The 18,711-nt window shown below is 43.4% G+C and overlaps 2 protein-coding genes across 2 annotated transcripts in view; one reads left to right on the top strand and one right to left on the bottom strand.

The window, feature by feature from the left end:
• The first annotated feature begins 1,032 nt into the window (after nt 1-1,032).
• Nucleotides 1,033-1,866, top strand: LOC117895313 (uncharacterized protein C16orf52 homolog A). The gene is made up of 2 exons (XM_034802874.1): nt 1,033-1,191; nt 1,255-1,866. The coding sequence occupies exons 1-2, from the start codon at nt 1,086-1,088 to the stop codon at nt 1,653-1,655; spliced, it is 507 nt and encodes a 168-aa protein (XP_034658765.1). The 5' UTR covers nt 1,033-1,085; the 3' UTR covers nt 1,656-1,866.
• A 1,010-nt stretch (nt 1,867-2,876) lies between these two features.
• Nucleotides 2,877-18,711, bottom strand: part of LOC117895307 (adenylate cyclase type 2) — a 32,826-nt gene continuing 16,991 nt past the window's right edge. Inside the window, 20 exon segments of the mRNA XM_034802867.1 lie at nt 2,877-3,764; nt 3,825-4,067; nt 4,539-4,553; nt 4,691-4,795; nt 4,864-5,076; nt 5,134-5,296; nt 5,353-5,669; nt 5,732-5,917; nt 5,919-5,940; nt 6,003-6,229; nt 6,398-6,516; nt 7,328-7,426; nt 7,557-8,326; nt 9,422-9,580; nt 11,138-11,265; nt 11,329-11,556; nt 11,624-11,818; nt 12,650-12,772; nt 12,843-13,040; nt 13,104-13,237. Coding sequence (XP_034658758.1) covers nt 3,633-3,764; nt 3,825-4,067; nt 4,539-4,553; nt 4,691-4,795; nt 4,864-5,076; nt 5,134-5,296; nt 5,353-5,669; nt 5,732-5,917; nt 5,919-5,940; nt 6,003-6,229; nt 6,398-6,516; nt 7,328-7,426; nt 7,557-8,326; nt 9,422-9,580; nt 11,138-11,265; nt 11,329-11,556; nt 11,624-11,818; nt 12,650-12,772; nt 12,843-13,040; nt 13,104-13,237 — 3,776 coding nt within the window. The 3' untranslated portion in view covers nt 2,877-3,632.

Raw genomic sequence — 18,711 nt, 5'->3', positions numbered from 1 at the left:
CCGGCGAAGTGCGATGAGCGGTCGCACAACCAAGGCAGGCGTAGAGGCCTAAACAGGTGTAGAGTTGCACAACCGAAATGAGAATGAATGCAATTGAAATTCGCTAATAATATTACATGGTCCGAGGGCGATAAAAGCAAAAACCATTCCAACTTGGGTTCCCCGGCAATTATGGGGTTTGCCTCCTTCTCCAATTAAAGGGAACTCAAATAATAACGCACAACCGGCTCCGCACTCCGCAATAGATATAGACGTCCAGATATACGCGTACGGACACGGGCACACACACCCCCCACTGGCCAAAGCCCCGCATAACCTGGGTTAACCTGGGACGGACAATCAGACTAAGGACACGTCAGCGCCGGCTGACCGGGCATGTGACGTGGCCGCTTACAATTCTATATTGTAACCTGTGTTTCTATTTTTATACACGAGGCTACTCAAAGGGCGTCTTACAGTAGAAGTGTAAATGCAATTATCTTGCGAAGCTATTAATAGAAAGGGGGGCCAACGAAGGCGAGAGCATCCGCAAAAATCTCTTATTGCTAGTTTTTCTACTATAAACCCAAAATTCGGTTAAAAATTATGAATATAAGCTAATTGTCCTTCTTAAATATTTGCTCTATTTACAAATATTTGTATTGAACTTAAATTTAACTGCCATCAGGATTCGGTTCAGTTCTTTTGTACTAGCTCCAAGAACTAGCATTCATCGATATTCGGCCAATCAATTCCCTTTACTTTCAATACAAAATACAGAAGGTAACGCAGTTACCGTACGGGGTAAAGTGAGAGGCAGAAAATTTAAAAAGTGGGAATTTAAAAAAAATTAATAGAAAAATTGAAGTAAATGTTATCGTAAAAGTAATTCATTTAACTATCAACAGATGGCGCGTACAATGTAGATTAATCGCTACATAAATGATCATATATAGATATGTATATCGTATATAAACAGTATATTTTGAAAATGACAAGGTATCTTATGGTATATTTCCGAGGGTCTGGCGGTATTTTTGATCGATAAATCCGCGGTCACACTGTTTCCAATTCAATACATAAATAAAACATTAAACATAAATAAAATGGATAAGCTAACTACAATAAGTGCCACGCTATTTATGGCCGCTGATGTGTTTGCCATTGTGAGTCTGGCGCTGCCTGATTGGATTATTACGGAGTCGGGCACAGGTGATGCGGAAGTGAATGATGTTTTCATAGGGAAAGCATTCTGAAAATCGAATTATATTGCAGGAGACATACGCTTGGGACTGATGTGGACATGCATGACCCTCTACAACAGGCCGCAAGTGTGCTACACACCCGACCTGCAGCCGGAATGGCTGATAGCGTTGGTTTGCATTTTCATGGGCTGCATTTGCATCACAACCACTGTGATCCTGCTGGCCTCCTCTTCGTGCAATCGAAATGTGATACCCTATGCCCGATGGGTGGGCTTTGCGGCCATGGTGCTGTTCTGCATGGCCGCTGTGGTCTTTCCACTGGGCTTTCACATCGAGGAGATTGGGGGACAGGCCTACCAGCTGCCCAATACCTTCAAGATTGGCATTTCCTACATAATGTTTGTGCTGGCACTGTGGATAACCGTGGTATCCGAACTGTTTGCGGGAAAGGTGTGCTTGCCGCACTTTTAGAGACGAAACGGTATCACCGGGTTCCTGATATTGTTTGCCGTTTGCTCTGTGATTTGTTATACATTTTGTTTCTGTCTTTTGTTTCTCATACTGAATCTCTAGCCGAGAGCCCACTCTGCGACACACACCGATCCGTCTACGGAATCTCTTCTAGCTCTTAATTAGTTTTAGTTTGTACATTTTAATACAAATCCAAATATATTATATTATGTATATTATTTATATTGAAAGAAAGCGGCACTCACATGTAAGCTGGGAACACGCACTAACGCACTGCCTCTTGCGACGCTATGATAAAAACTGAAATGCTCGCGACTTGAGCTCCATTTTTGGGTGGGTTTGCCTGCTTTGGGCCCCTATTTGAATGGTGATCAGAGAACGCTGACCAAGCGCTCCTTGATGGATAAACAAACAACCGATACGATTCGATGCGATGATTTACGAAGGCAACCAAGGGGGAACTTTGCTGAGTTAAACATTAATTTGCCCAGAGCGTTTATTGTTTATTGACTGCGGTCTGAAAAATGAGATCAAAGGAAGTTTGACGTATTTTCCAAGAAGTACTTGAGATATTTATGTATTTTCAATAGACGGGAAGAGATTCATAATTCATATTCAAATTACAAAAGGGTACAGCGATGCCTGAAATTTAAGGCGCTCTTTAGGAAATTTTCTGGCCCCTCAAACTAACGTAATTGTTTGTTATTATTTTTTTAGAAATTTCTCTTATAAACTCCTCAAGCTAAGTAGTTGAGTGCTCGAAGATTTGTTTATTGTTTTGCTTGGTAGATATCAGCGCGGATCTTTGGTCATAGTCTGCACAATTAAATCAATTTTGGATTGATTGATAACTGATTCCACGTTCATAGTTGCCACATTATGACCCACCAAACCCATAATGAACCATGTAAAATATCTTGTAAAAATGCAATAAAAAACCTATTAGTATTTAGAAGAAGAAAAAACATATTGTAAGGATTCCATTTATTTACTTATTATTATTCCATGAATGCTCATAGATTCAAGCTATTTTAATAATATCAAATACATATATTTCAATGGGTCTACATAGTTTAAGAACTACTGCAAATTGATGGTTTTATTTAATATTAATATTTTTCCCAGTTTTGCATAGTTTTGGGGTATACATAGAGATAGTACAATAGTTGTGGGAAGTAGAGTAAACAGATTGAATTGAAATCCATCTGGACTTATAGCAGGTTCAGTTTCCATCGGAGGTATAGTGTATGTATTTATTTTGTTGGGATATGTTAGGTACTCAAGATGCATTTATTGAGCTCATATTTTCACTTACAAATAGTTCACTTTGGTGGCCTTTATCTTAGACAGTAATATTATTATTTGGGGCTGCTGAATAGTTAGTAAAAAATAGCTTTAGTAAAAAAATATATAGAGTTTTAGTTAGAGTTTGTTTCTTTCAAAGAATTTAACTAGTGTCGCTCGAAAGTAATATGAACATGGCACATAAACATAAATAATTAAATTGATTTATATCAAATTATGTATAGCGGGAAAGGGGGAAATTAAGGGTAGAATTGGTGGAGCGCCTCTTGGTAAATGTATCTACTATAGGGATATATTTTGCTATATATTTATTAGGGTATAATTTCATGGGGCTCGGGCTCTGTCTGCGCCTAGTTTGCATTTTGTTTGTCTAGCATACATTTTAATTCGAATCGTACCATATAATTATTCGCTGTTTAAGTGATCGCTATGCATAAATCGTAAGAAAAATATTTAATAACAATTTAAATCTATCAACTAACTAAAAACAAATTTTTGCTAACAAATACTTAACATGTGTGTGTGCGCGTGTGTGTTTGTGTGTGCGTATTTTAAATGCTTTGCAAATTTATTAAAAACTAAACAAATAAATAAGAAGATGCCTGGAAGTGAAGCTAAGTTTAAATATATATCCATTATATAGTATCAAAATGTTTTGGGCTGAGGATGACTTTACAATTTCCCATCGAATGGTGTCTTTACAAAATATGTGACTAGATTTCCCTTGCCCTTCACATAGGTGAGGCCTCGGCACTCGCACTCATAGCCAGCTGCCATCAGTATCTTTGCTGTGTTCTCCGTTGTCTGCAAAGTGGAGTATTGGAAATGGTGTTAAATTCTTTGGCTGCCTGCTACAAGACTCACCTGTAGGCGTCCCATAACGCCGCACGAGTCCATGCGTGAGGCAACGTTAACTGTATTACTCCAAATATCATATTGTGGCTTCTGTGCACCAATCACGCCCGCAATGACCGGGCCATGATTGAGTCCGATGCGGAGACGGAAACGTTGAAACGATTCGCGATTAATCGAATCCAATATGGACATCAAAGCAATCGCAAACTCAACCAATATGACAACGTTGTGCTCCTCGGTGCGCTTTTCATCCTTTTACATTCGAAGTGAACAGAGAGAAAGAGAAAGAAAATTGCGTTAGTCCCGATTCGATTTTGTCTTTATTGCCCGGAAACCAATTGAGCGTCCCCTTTGGCTCTAGCTAATCCTAATTTCTGCCCAGTGGATTCTACAACCCTCATTTGGCGACCCTTTTTTTTCCATTTTTATTTTATTTTCTCTCTCCTTTGCCCTTTTTGTTTGGGCGTTCAATGGGATTTGATTTTCCCTTTTGTTTGGTAGTTATAAAAATTTAATTAAAGTTCTAAGCTGGCGATTAAAAGGCATTTGAACAGTAAATACAATTTACACAAAAAGGAGGTGGATCAATGGAATTCTGATTAGATTTAATTGCAAACATTGAATTGAATGCGGGAAATGCTGTTTCTTCAGCTACAATTAAACATTTTAGACACTGTGGCTAACTTTTAGTAGGAAAAACTGAACAAGTTTGGTGAGACTTACCGCAAAGCTACGTGACTAGATTAGTCAATCGTGTCGAGGTGTGTTGGAATGTTATTTACAAGTTTAGTAAAAGCATTGAAGAGACAAGGATTACAAGAAGATATAGTACACATATACACAGAGATAGTAGAGATATTCCCAAAGGTTCTTACCGTGGCGCCATCCTCCTTGCCTGGCCTCAGACCCGAGGCACACATGTAGGTGCTGGCAATCGTTTTAATCTTCTCGATGCCACTGAACTTTGGTTTCAACAATAACTAAAACGGAATACAAAACTTTAAGCTATACGTTTAAGATTATATGGAAATATATCTACGATATTTACCTTATCGAAATCACATATAATTTCGTTGAGGAGACGCAAACACTCCAGTCCCTGTTTGTTGACATCCGTTTCGTCGTAGAACTCCTTGTAGTTTGGTATGGAGGCAAACATGACGGCCACGCACGAGTAGCTCTCATGGTAGAGCTCTGTGGACCGTTCCAAGTGCAGGAAATGTGTTGCCACGTGAGCCGGCAGAATGTTCTCCAACAGAATCTGAAATCAACATCAAATGAATTATGAAATGTATTTTTGGGTAATTTTTTGGCTTACCTTGTTGATGCCCCGCATGGTTTCCACCTCCTCCTGTTCCACCTTGAGCTTAGCTTTCCACAGGAAATCCGTGCGTGCCACATATTCGCCCTGGCGATCCAGAGTGTGCAACACGAGGATGACCACCATCAAGAGCAGGAATCCCTTGACCTCCAAGGGTAGGCTGAGGGAATAAATTCATAAAATAAATGCAGATAAATATTTAATGCTATCTCTTACCCATATTCGATGTTCTGCCGATTGTATTGCATATAGAGATCACTATAACCCAGCACTGTGACCTGCCCAATCAATGCCACCAGCATGGCAATCAGTTTCAGAATAAAGCCCGAACGTAGAAATGCCGAAATGCCAGCCAAACTGATGGCACAGCAGTACAGAAAAATGGGTGCCGTGGTTATGGCATGGGCAATGTCCAGCGGCGGCAGACTGTCCTCGGCCAGAGTGAAATTTGAGAAGTCACTCGTGAAATTGACGGCCGAAAGGTTGCCATTTAGAGCATCACTGCGGAACTCCTCGGGTAACGTAAAGTTAATCTAAGCAGGGGATAGACGCCTTAATATTCGATTCAACATTAACTACCAGAAGTAATATTTACCACACTAAATACGGCACAGGAGGAGATGAGAATGTTCACAATGATGAACATGGCCAGCCGCAGGTAGCGGCTGCTGGCCACCACTTGGCCAGGACCGTTGCGCTCCGTGGCAGAGGCATGCACATCCGGCACGGACATGTTGCTCAGATAGAGGAAAAGGCCCAGGGATATAAAGCTGGCCAGCAGGGGAGCCGAGCAGGGCCAGGTTTCTGCAGTAAAGAGAGGAAAGAGAGTCAAGAAGTTGCTTAATGGCAGTTGATCTCACACCTACAATTCGATTACAATCAACTGAACGATGGCCAGCGAGAGGAAGAGCACGAAGGCGCATATCAGGTCGAAGCGGAAGTGCGTATCCGGCTGGGCACGGTACATGGCCTCCCGGGGCGTGTTGCGGTACCACATGGTGAATGGCTTCAGCTCCGTGGGCGGTCCAAAGAAATTAAAATTGAAACATTTACGCTCTGGTGGAAGTAAATTTGATTCAATCATGGCGATGCTCTGTGCAGCAGAACGAGCGAGAACCGAGAACGGAAAGGACACATAATAATAAAGTTTTGAGAGTCATTTTTCTACCCTTTTCTAGTATTTTCGAACAGGGATTTGATTCAATTTTGGCAATTTAAAATTTATTTTCAAATACTTTGTTTTCTTTTTCTTGAAACTCACCGCTAGTCCAATATTTTTCACCAGCTTCGATTCGGCAATATTCGCAAAGGGTCTGTCTGCGCCCCAGCATTCCACATATTTTGTCATCTTCGATGAGGGCCGATTGCGGGTGACATGACCTAAGGGGTTTAGGATTTAACTGGATTAGGTTACGGCCAAATGCACCTAAAAATCTCCCACAAAACCCTCACCCTTTAAGGCATCTATCGCTACAATTTAAGACGAGAGATCATCCAGGAATGTAAACCTCGCCAACACCCCAAAAGTCCTCCCCTAATAACCTTCAAAAACTTTGCAACTTTGTGAAATTTTATCACTCTACTAAAAATCCATTATTAATGAACATTTTAAACTCTATCGCTTGTTGCACGCTGAAAAGCTGACAAGCTTAGCAGCTCAGCTTCTATGGTCCGTCAGACAAGCTCATTAAAAGTCACCCATTCGCATTAAAAATTGCCATCAAACTCACTTTGCCACATGCCGCATGCCGCACTTAATGTCCTTGGCAAATTAAAACTCATAAACCAACAAGCACAAAACCAACCTGATGGCCGAAAAAGGAAAAATAAAATAAGAGTACCAGTCAAAAAGGCCAAACAAAACTCAGCTGACTGTCAAAGCGGCTTAATTGCCCTGGTCCACGGTCCGTCCACGCCGTGTACCGTGGCTCCACGCTCCACGGTGCACATTCCATGGCCACGTGCATGGGAGTGGTGAAAGTTTCCACAAAGGCCAGGCAATCCGCAAACAAATGCAATCCTCTGTTAAATTTACGATGCGAAAGTTGCTCTGGCAGAGCGATAAAATTATGCATAACCTGCTCTGGTCTGTTCTGGTTTGGCCTCTCATTTGTGAAAGTGATTTTCAACTGTTGCGCTGTGTACCGGAAAGGGGCAGCGATTCCTCCCACCATTCCCTAGCAGGACTTACCCGCATGACTGCGGAAACTTTCGCCGCTGTGGATGGACAACTTGCGTCCCTCGATGAAGGCGCCCGAAGAGCGGCGTCTGTCGGCAAAGGACATCAGACCTGTGGGATGGCTTGGGTGAATAAAGTTATATTGCTTGGCTCAAGCTGAAGTCTTGATACCCTTACGGGTGCTGTGATTGATGGTATGCGATATTTTCGGCTCTGTTGTAAGGTTCTTTCTTTCTCTCACCTTGAACGGACAACTTTCTACGCGAGCGTTCAGGTGCCTCGGCCACCGTGAGGCTGTTGGAGCCAGATGAAGCCCCGCCCGCTGGTGCTGGTGTTGTGGGTGTGACACTGGTCGGATTGGTGGATGCCGCTTGGGTGCCGCTGTTGGAGATGCCGCTCTCGCTGCCACTCATGCTCAGCAGATCCTCGGCGGGCAGGGACAGGGCAGCGGATTTTGCTGCCGATTCGGAGGCAGCCGAGTCGCCACTGCCACGATGTGCGCCATTTGGTTTGGGCTCCTCTTTGTCCTGATCCTTGGCCATCAATGGCTCGGTCGCAGCGGCTGCTTCATCGGCATCCGGCTCCTCCTCCTCCTCGGACAGCTCCTTGATGGACATGGAGGCAGCCGAGACGAGTGGGGCATGGTGTGCCACCTCCTGGCTATTGACCGAAGTGGGTGACATCTTCTCATCGGGCAGCGGTGGAGGCTGCTCCACAAATGTGGGCAGCAGCTTCTCAGTGGCGGCATCGCTTCCCTCATGGGACTGCAAATGAACCGATTCCGGTGCATCCACAGCGTCCTTGCCCTCCTCCGTGGGACTTGGATCACTGTGCTCAATGCACTCCACCACACGTGGCACGCTGTACATGTAGGCCGGCCTGGGTGGCACAATCAGATACGTCTCAATCTTGTGATCCGCCAAATAGGGATCCCGATTGCCGCCCTCCCCTTGCTCCACCTCAAACTTGTCGCCCACAAAGTCCAGCGTTTGCTTCGTAATGTGTACGCGTCTGCAGAAAGATAAACAAAAACGAATGAGAGGATTACCTTTTTGATGATGAATACTCAGCGTAGGGCGTCGCATAGGGCGTTTCTCTGTATTTATTTTCATTTCTTCAGCACTTTCAATCTCCCCACACCCACACATGCAAATGCAAGCGGAATGTTTGTCTATTTACTGCCCCCCCTCTCTAATTCTTGTTTGCTTATTTTTTGCGCCTTCGGTTACGAAGAGGAGTTCGTGCGTAAAGTCGGAATTGAGGCGTCTGAGTGTTTTCCGGCTCATTGACTTGAGCAATTCGAATTCAATTTCAAATAATTGCATTCTACGTGTACGTGTGTGTGTGTGTGTGTGTGTGTGACTACAGGTAACGTAACGGTAATTGTAAGCGAAAAGAAAAACATTTCCACATGTTCGATGCTCATTTTGTATACAATTCTAAGACCTGTTGGGTGTGGGTTTGGGGTGTGGGCGTTTAAGTACGATAAATTAATAAATCCGGATTTTATCTGAGCAAATAAATTATTTGTAGCTTTTTAATATCCATGATTTCTTGCTAATAGATTGGCAAACGATAAAAAGTAAATATTTAACAGCTTCAAAACCATCTTTCCATTTTTTAATCTTTGCAATTAAATATGCTGTCAAATTTCCTTCTTCCATTTTCGTTTTAACTAAATTTCGGTTTGCCAAACCATGTAATATTTATACTAAGTTTACTAGCATTCAAGGTAAATATTTGTATATTTTGTAGACCTCTAAGTGTGCTCCTTAATGGCACCTGCCCTTGGTATTGAGAACCCTGACTGAGAACCCCTCTTAATTGCCACTAGTACGAGTGTGTGTGAAGGCTAATTTAAATTGCCATTACGACAGCTTGACTCGTTTATGGTGCTTCCCCCTGCAGCACCCTTCAGCATCGTCTCCCGCTGGGGCTGTGTGTATATTTTTCACACACCTACCAGCACGTCGCAGTTGTTGTGTTGTTGTTGTCATTCATCAGTTGTACGGGTATAATAGGGAAATAAGCAAAGGATACACACTCATACATACGCACACACTATCTGTTACATAAACACTTGTAGAAAGTACATTATGTACATACCCAGCAACGCCGCCGCTCTCCATGTGGTTAGCCAGGGTAACATCATCGCTCCAAACATCAAATTGCCACTTGCGTAGGCCAAGGACGCCGCAGAGTACGTTGCCAGTGTGGATGCCAATTCGCATGTCGACATTTATGCCGGTCGCCTCACGCACGTGTCTAAAGGGAAGAAAGGCAAATGGCATAAACAATGAGAAAGGAGGCTCCAAAGCAAACCAAAACCACACCAAACCAAAGGGAAAGGCTACTTAAACGAGAACAAACAATGAGGGTTGGCTTGAGGTCTATGCATTACTAAGGATACCAAGAATAGGTACAAAGAACTACACGGGCTAGTTGGAGCATTCGTATAAACAATTTTATGGGCCATAAAACACAGGCCAAGTCCAAGTCGAGCCGCTATAATGTACAACAAAGGCTGTAGGTTCTCTGGCCAGCGAGGTTGGCTCTAAGAGTGCTTCAATGTGTGGCATTGGTAAGCCATTTCTTTGTTAACTCCCCACGCAAATCGGCAGCAACAAAATGTAACTACGAACCGTAAGGCTAGTCCGACAAGTTCATGAGTTATTAACATTTTCTACGGGTCTCTGGGTCAAATGAGCCGAACACTCGCATGGGATCCCTCTGGAGTATTCCTCTATGTATTTTTCTTGTGACCCTGAATCTCTGAGTGTTAAAGTTTCCAATTGGAAAAGTTCGGATTGATTGAATGCCATAATGCTGAATAATGGATCCCAATGGTCTCAAATCTTCTGGGTGATTTTATCAGGCTTTAATGTAAATGCATAATTTAGGAGCATTATTAAAGAAAATCGCAAAGGTAATTCATAATTAAAGAAATCCTTCTTTGCTGCTAGAAACTTTAGGGGCATTTTCCCTAGCTGCTTGTTAAACAATGCTACCCCAAAAGTCCTTGCTCCGTCTCAGGGCCAACCAGATAGAGGAAGGAGATTGGCCATTGGGCAGCAACAGCCAAAGATTAAAAGACCAAAAGCTGAAAAGGCAGCACAATAAAGAAAAGCGAAAAAAGCCAGCGAAACAAAAAGCACAAACAATGGAAATGCTCAGGGAGAAAGCATCAAATAAAATGGAAGTGAAAGTGAAAGTGAAAGCGAGAGACTGCTTGATCCTGGGGGCCACTTGTGTGCATAAATCCTCGCGTGTAATAAAATGGCTTTTGTGTCGATATTGTTTATTGTATTTTATGGAGGTTTCTGCCTCACATTTTTCGCGTTTCTTTTATTGCATAATACGTTCTTAATGGCCCTCCGTAAAGCCGAGGGATTGGAGAAATATCTGGCGGCAATTAAAGCCTTCGAAGCTCAGCCTCTTAATTGGATGGAATGGCGTGCCAATGAAAGCAATTCGCAGTGGCTTTTTTTAAGTTTAATTAAATTCTTTAAATTGCAATTTTTGGGAAATTATCCTGTTTATTTTTCACCTTTAAACCACCCACAAAATGATTTAGTCAACTGTGAGTGTAATAAAGATTTACAACTGGACGTTAAACCAACAAACGGAGAGTGTCAAATGGCCGTACACAGCTCCAACCAACTGAAAGGCAGAGTCAAAGGCAGGCAGACAGACAGGCAGGCAGGCAGACAACATGCCGTATACGTGATGACGAAGCCAATGCAAATGTTGACAGAACCCACAGCAGAGCCAAACCATTCAGGCAGAAGGGCAGTGGGCAGTGGGCAATGGGCTGGCACTCACCTGATGGCATCGATCATCTGCAGGCCCATGTTGACACAATTGGTGGCATGCTGCGGACGGGAAACGGGCAGACCCGACACGCAGTAATAGCAATCGCCCAGAATCTTGATGCGTAGACATTGGTTCTCCTATAGATGATACACAATAGAACATAATTATTATCTGTAAATCTTTAACTGAGATAAACCTACCTGAGCAATCTGATCAAAGCGTCCAAAGAGATCGTTGAGTGTCTTGACCAAATCACTGGCCGTCAGCGAACTGGAGAGCGGCGTAAAGTTGACAATATCCGCAAACAGTATGGTGACATTGGTGTGCCGCTGAACGTGCAGCTCATGGAAGCGTGTGGCCGAAGTGGAGGCCTGTCCGCCGGCTCGCTGGCAGGCATCGGCCATTTTCAGCATTATGCTGCGCTTCACCTGCAAAGAGAGAGAATGGAAGAATCAGGGAATATAAATATACTGCGCTTGCAATTACAATACTCACCTCGGCGGCTATGTAGGCGGGTATCACGCTGAGCAGCAACTGCTCCTGCTGCTCCCGTTCGCATTCAAGTTTTACGCGCTGCTCGATGCCCGTCCGTGTGCCGTCCACCGTGCGATTGTGTGCGGCATCCGACATGATGCGATAGTAAAGACCGGATATAGAGGCACTGGCCAGCATCACAATCTCGCCAAAGAGCTAAGGGGGTAAGGAGATACTGAGATATGTACATATATCTAGAAAAACTCGTAAATAACGAATGTCTAAACCAGGCAATTACGAGCCAGCAAAGCACACAGAGAGCACACTCACAGCGCAGCACATAACGCATCGTTATCCCCGCTGTACCAGAGATTCCACTAGGGGGAAACCAGGATGCAGCCTAATTAACGAAGCATCACTGAAGGGGGTGTTGTGTGTGGGGTGTGAGGGGAAGACCGCAGTCGTTACGTGCATTCCCATATAAAGTAGGGGACGGGCCATGAAACGAGTGCAGAAACTAATTATTTGTATCCACGTGGATATACCGAAGCTATTTAAGCTCTCGAGAATGAAACGAGTTGAGTGTTGAATGCACTCAGAGAAACATTTTAAACTTTATTTAATTGGCAGGAAAAATATTTTATATTTAAATTAAATTTATTAATTTTCATATATAAAAGCAAGCGAAAAAACTTTGCATTTTGCCATCTCCGCTCTCGAACAAAATCTTCTATCAAATATTTTGAAGAACTTTCTGCAATTTCTAAACATTTTTCTCCGAGTGCAGAAAACTTCTATGTGGCTGCAGGTTTATCCTGTCTGCGCCACTTGTTTTCAAACAAAAAGTATTTGTAGAAAGAAATGGATACCATAATATGTTGATTCCCATTTATTTTCAACAAAAGATACCCAACAAATCGGAAAACACCATTTAACTAATTGCTGACAAAACACACCCCCAGAATACAGTAATCCCATAGTAATGCCCCACAAACAGATGAAAAATAATCCAATTATTTGTGTGGAGAATGCAAATGAACGACTTACCATTGGCAAATTGGGTGCATAGTCCGGACTGGTGCCGATCCGGTAAACGATGTGAATGGCGGTCATGAATAGGGCCAACACCACGGATACGGGCCACGATATGGGCAGCATGGAGTGGATGCACTGCAACACACACACACAAGAGACATAATCCTTTACTTAAATGTAGGAGCAGGAGAGAGCTGCAGCTTACCAGAAACAATGCATACATGGGCAGCGGTGCGAGCTCATCGCCGGTTATGGCTGCGATGGTGCCCAGCGAGAAGGTGGTGACGATGGCAAAGGCCAAGGCTGCGGCCGGAGAGCTGAGCACGGCCGGAAACTGCAGCGCCGTGAGTATGGAGCCAGAGATAATGGCCGCCAGTGCCAGCAGCAGCGTCTGCACCAGATGCTGTGGAACGAACACATATGGATAAAGATTTCTTGAGGCTTTGCATCTAAGCTGAGTGCTTACCTGCTCGTAAACGATGCCAATTATTATCGACACCACACATGCCAGCAAAGACGTCAGCAGGCCCGATGTAAAGAGCGACTTGCGCAGCCTCTGGCGGTATCGGGTGTATAGATCATTCAGGTGGATATCCTCAGCTGCAAAAGGGAACACGAGGCACACAAAAATAAGTACTGAAATGGTAATGATTTTCCCACACAGCTTCGACGTCCTCCCGGTGATTGTTGACCTTTCCTTCGAGCTCCCCCGCTAAGATTTGACATTAACCAATGGCAAACAATTCATTAGAAACGCACACGCAAAGCAAATTGTACACCATATCCTTTCACTTTCGTTTCTGTTTGCCAGACAATTGTTTTTGATATTCCCCGGCGTTAATTGAGCTGTCAGGACCCTGGGGTTAATGTGCTTGGTTGTGATTATAAATGCCAGAGGGCAAAACAGAGCAAATGAAATCGAAATGCTACAAAAGGTATTGCGGTAATTGGGTAGGACACACAGAAATAACTTAATCGATATGAAAAATCAATAAATAAATGATTCCATGTGCGTTATAAAGCTGGACATTAATCACGGAGTATTATGGTATATAATTACCTCTACTGTTTACTCTGATATGAGTACATATTATATACATTTCCTATAGCTATTTTCTCAGATATATTACTCTCAGAAAAATGAAAAATCGAGGCGTATTTTTGGCGGAATTAAAAGCCAATAGTTTCAACGTTCAGCACTTTCATAAGTCATACAACACACGCGCACATAGAACCACCTCAAAAAGTGTGTGAAACACGCACTTTAATGACGTTCAAGCATACAAAATTAGCATATTGTTAATGCCTTTTTCTTTGAGCAAGTCGATACTCACAGATTAATGCCTTGCTAATTGACTGGCGAGAGCATTTTAAGTACTTTACTCTCACGTATTTTCGGGCAGTAGGCCTATTGGTGCGAGTATTTTTCGGCCCTATTTATAACTGGATTTTTTGTTGTTGTGCGTGCCTGCTGGATTGATTTTGTCCTCCCACGAGTTGACCAGATAAATCAATAGCAAATGTGGAGGGAGGGCGTAGCCAGCCCGAAAATCCTTCATAATTAGGAGTAAAACAAGTCTGCGTCTGAGTGGTGCACGGGTCAAGTGATGGTCTGGCTTTCTATTTGGGTAATTAATTGGTGGGCAAAGTATACCAAACATTAGGCAAAGATTTCTCTTTGACATGCCTGGATTTATGTGTGTTTGGACATCAGTTTTGGTCAGCTAAGTAGCCACAAAGATGTGCAGAAATGTGACATAAATCTTTTTCTCTTTATTACATACTCGCATATGCATGTATAACGTTAGATCCACTCACGAAAGAGACGAAACCCATAAAAATCGCCATTAAAAGCTCCCCCCTCAAAAGCCATAAATGGGCTCAAAATGTATACAGATTATGTGTGCTATAAAATATATATTACAATTGCCAGGCAAGATATAAAAATGGGAACACTGCATTAAGTAAAGGATTTAAACCGACTCAGTCACGTTGCGCTCAAGTGCTAAGAGGAAAAACCACATCCAAAGCCGCAGGGCAGGCCAAAAATAAGGAAAATAAGTCGAGAGGCAAACACACATTGAGGGGGAAGGTTGGGCATTGACGTTGCCATCACTTGTTTATTCACTGCAATCAAACAGGAATGGAATTCTTTTGACATCCATTGAAAGGAAAGTGAAGCGTTGGCCTAGCCCCAGACTCTGTGTGCCCCAGTGTGACAGATGCTCCTCTCCTGAGTGTGTGTGTGTGAGTGTGTGGCATGCCAGTGCTTTGGCTCATAAAAAATAAAACAGCTAAAGTGAAACAGTTGGAGACAAGCTAGACAACGACGAGGACAGAGCACAGAGCACAGGAGACAGAAAAGCGACAGTGAGGAGAGGCTTCTGGCACTGGAATTTATTTCATCAAGGAACAGAAGCAGGAGCTACCCCAATTCCCTTCCCTTCCCTGCCACAGATCCATCGGTGATGCGATTAAGTACGTGTAGACACATTGTCAAGGATGGCGGGGGACAGGTAAGGGGGCAAGGCAGCAGAAGCAGAAGAGCCAAGCGATTAGGAAGATTGAGTTCGTTCGTTGCCAAAGGACTTTCCTTTCGGGTGGGGTTGCTCTGTGGCTGAATTGAAGATGCAGTGAAAGCTTATTGCTACCTGTGTACAATCTCGGGGTTAAGCTATTGGGGTAACCGGCTTACGGGATAAACGAATTTCTCTGCCAGTTCTCTCTTCTGAAAAAGTAGGCGGCTGGGTCTTCGTTTGGCCTACATTTGCACATGTGTGTATACGTTTTTTCGGACTTTTAAAAATGACAATTCCACGTAGCTGTGTTAGGCAGGAATTAGGATTTCTACTGTAGCAAGTAGGCTGCGGGTTGACGATGAATATTCGGGCAGTGTAAACTGCAAACAAATCCGAGACTGGCCCCGACTGCATCACGAACAGTTTTAATTAATATCAACGATATTATCTTGAGCATGGATACACCTCTATCTCTGGCTAATACTGAGGGACCCGCCACTTCTGCTGCTTCTGACACGGCTGCTGCCACTGCAACTGCTGCCAAAGCTGCTGCCAAGGCCACTGTGTGTCCGCTAGTGAGCGTTTGCAATTCCAGGCTCGAACCATGGCAAGCCAAGCCATGACTTACCAAGCGCTTCGAGCTGCGTGTTCATCCAACCAATCCACTCAGTCGCCGACGGCTACCAGCGAGCCCCGAAAGCAAAATCGCCTACAAATGTCCTGTATGTTTGTCGCCTGTGCAGGCGCCTGTTGCCATCCAGTGTGTGACATGTTTTCTGCAGCCACTGTATTAATGCCGCCATGCGCCTCCCCAGACATTGTGCCTTGTGCAAGAGGCAGGTAACGAGAGATACAATATATCGAATTTATTTATGATTAAGATGTAACTTCGACCTTTATGTCTTGCATTGGACAATGTTTCAATGTGCCATCCAAATTTTTCTGTTAGCTCTGTTTAGCTTTAAGAAGCTCCTGGTCAGTTTTATTCGGATCTCCCTCGGGGTCTACCCGAAAGCGTGAAAGTATTTAAAATTTGTACACTTTTGAAATTGTTTAAATACACTTTTCTTCCACTCTGCATTTGGCCCCAAAATGGAATTTCTACGATTATTTTTGTACATGAATTTTGCACACCCAAAAGTATGCAACTGGCGCATTTTGCGCATACGACCTGTTGGATGGGTAGCAGCTGGACGTTTACTGTCCATAAAGTGCAACAAAATATAGAAATATGTGGAGGAAGCAGAACCATGAAGCACCTGCCACCCAAGCCACTCCCGCGTGCTGCCACCTGCTGCAACATTGTAAATTGCATCCTTTGGGGCAGGGTACGAGCACAAGTACGAGTATTACAAGCTTTTTACGCTCAATCGTGCACCGCATGCCAAGAATGGATAGCAGAGCAGATAGGAGCAGAAAATTGTACACTCAGGGAAAGGGAAACTGTGTGAGGGGAGCCTTGGGAGAGGCTTACTGGTGGCTGCACCGCTTCATCGCATCGGCAACTTGTTTCATGGATTAGTGTAACGATCTCTGTTTGTACCTTCCTTCAAGGATGTTCTAGGATATTCCTGCAACAAAGCGTTTTCAATTTGGGAATTTATTTTCATTGTTAATTGGCAAACATCTAACGTTAGGTCGAAGCAAAACGCAAAAGAAAGTAATCAACACCTAACACAAAATGAATAAACGTGCGCAGATCCCACAACAAACTGAAGACAGCACAACGGCGGAAAAAGGACAATGAAAGTGTTCGCAAAATGGAGCAAAAGAAAGGAAATGGCATGGGAATGGGAGTGGGCAAAAATTGTGTCCTGGCAGCGCATTAATCAAGGTGCAGTCAATGCGAATGAAGCGATGCCTCTGGCCGTGTGGCCATGCGGCGGCAGTGGGATGCCAAATTGGCAACAGACGTTTAAGATAATAGACATGCGCCAGCCCAGAGACGAAAGCGACGACACTACGTGGGGCACGTATTCTCTCTGGCAGTTTTCTCCGTCAGGAGCTGCTTCTTTGCCTGTCCTTGGCACGATGCTCGTAAATAATGCCCTGGCTAAGACAAAAGCCATGCCGAGCAGAGTCAACAGTCTGTGGCGTTGTCATTTGCAGGGCACACACATCAACAACATATTTCTCTCTTTTGTTGCCTCTTCAGGCATTACCAGGTTTTTCAATTTTCTCTACGTTGACTATTCCTTCCGGTTACCTGCTTTCCCGTTCCCTGGGGCATGCCAGTCAATCAGCTATTAGACCCCAAAACACTTAAGCTTTCAATTTCGATAATGGCCAAAATAGTTCGTGCAGCAGGCGTTCCTGTTCAAGGAGCTGTCCTGCAGCTATTTTTGTTATTAAGGTGTGTGCCCCGAGAGAGAGAGAAAACATCTAAATATGGGACGCTGGTGATGAAAACTTAAATTTAGAATTATATTTTTAGGGTAAGACAATAATAGTTGCGGGTTGTTTTTGTGTGATTTAAAATGGGAACCCTTTTAAGTTGAATATTGACTGATTGAACCGATTCACGTGTAGCTTTAATTCTGTAAACATTTAAGACAAATCTCTGGCAGATATCAAATATCAAATATGTACGTGCAAAATACTCCTACTTCAACCCATCCAAAAATTCTTCCACAGCCGCGTTGCCACAAGCAAAATATAAATCCCACAAATCTGGAATCGTAATATGCATATTTGAGCAATAAAAAATGAGAGAGAGCTCTGCCAGAGAGCTCTGGGTGCACATTCACTGTCAAAGCAATTTGCATACATCTTTTTTTCTGTTTCTTGTTTCCCTCAACCCTCGGCTTACCATGCTTTATATTTGGGGGCCCGCAGAACTGGCAGCATGGCATTATTGTCATCATCACCTACGACCCCGGCCATGCAAATGTGTAGGCATCATGTGAGGCATCAAGTTCTGTGTTGAGTGGCATAAATCTCATATCGAGTGAGCCATGGGGCTTGGAGCATGGAGCATGGAGCACATGTACGATAAATGCCAACTCATGAGCAGTTAGAAATGGGGAATGGTACCCGCATAATAAGCCAGACAGTCAACAAAAATGCAGATACAGATAGGAAGCAGAATGCAGATGCAGATCCACAAATACAGTTTCTTCGTGTGTGTGTTGGTGCCTGGGAATTTCTCATTTCGTATGCAAGTTGCATTCATTTGAATTTCTATTTGTCTGATTCGCCTCTTCGCCTGGTGACATTTTTTACTCAAAGATTACGAGGGCTTATTGAAAAAGCATTCAACAATGTTTAAAACTGAAGCTAAATGCTAGACAAAAATCAAGCACACATTCATATATCGTTAGGTAAACGATATAATTAAAATCGCATTGATTTTATCAAAATGAACCTCATAAAACTTCAAACATCCAAGCACCGCACTTGAAATTGATAGCCCATCGGGTTGAGATTTTCGATGTTTTATTGCCTAACCCATTTACCCACCACTAAAGGGGGGCACGAGGGGACGGTATGGGATTGTTTATCACACTTCTCTCCACAGTCCAATCAATTTACAACTTTTCAGTCAATCACAAACCA

This window comes from Drosophila subobscura, chromosome J, assembly GCF_008121235.1.
Source record: "Drosophila subobscura isolate 14011-0131.10 chromosome J, UCBerk_Dsub_1.0, whole genome shotgun sequence".
Classification (NCBI taxonomy): Eukaryota; Metazoa; Arthropoda; class Insecta; order Diptera; family Drosophilidae; genus Drosophila; species Drosophila subobscura.
The sequence above is the reverse complement of the archived record's forward strand: the minus strand, read 5'-3'. Positions and strand labels throughout refer to the sequence as shown.

What these genes read in the sequence shown, in the direction of transcription:
- LOC117895313 (XM_034802874.1), top strand. Translation starts at nt 1,086, where the DNA reads ATGGATAAGCTAACTACAATAAGTGCCACGCTATTTATGGCCGCTGAT. An exon ending in TATTACGGAGTCGGGCACAG is followed by an intron (nt 1,192 to 1,254) that starts GTGATGCGGAAG and finishes ATTATATTGCAG; the next exon opens with GAGACATACGCTTGGGACTG.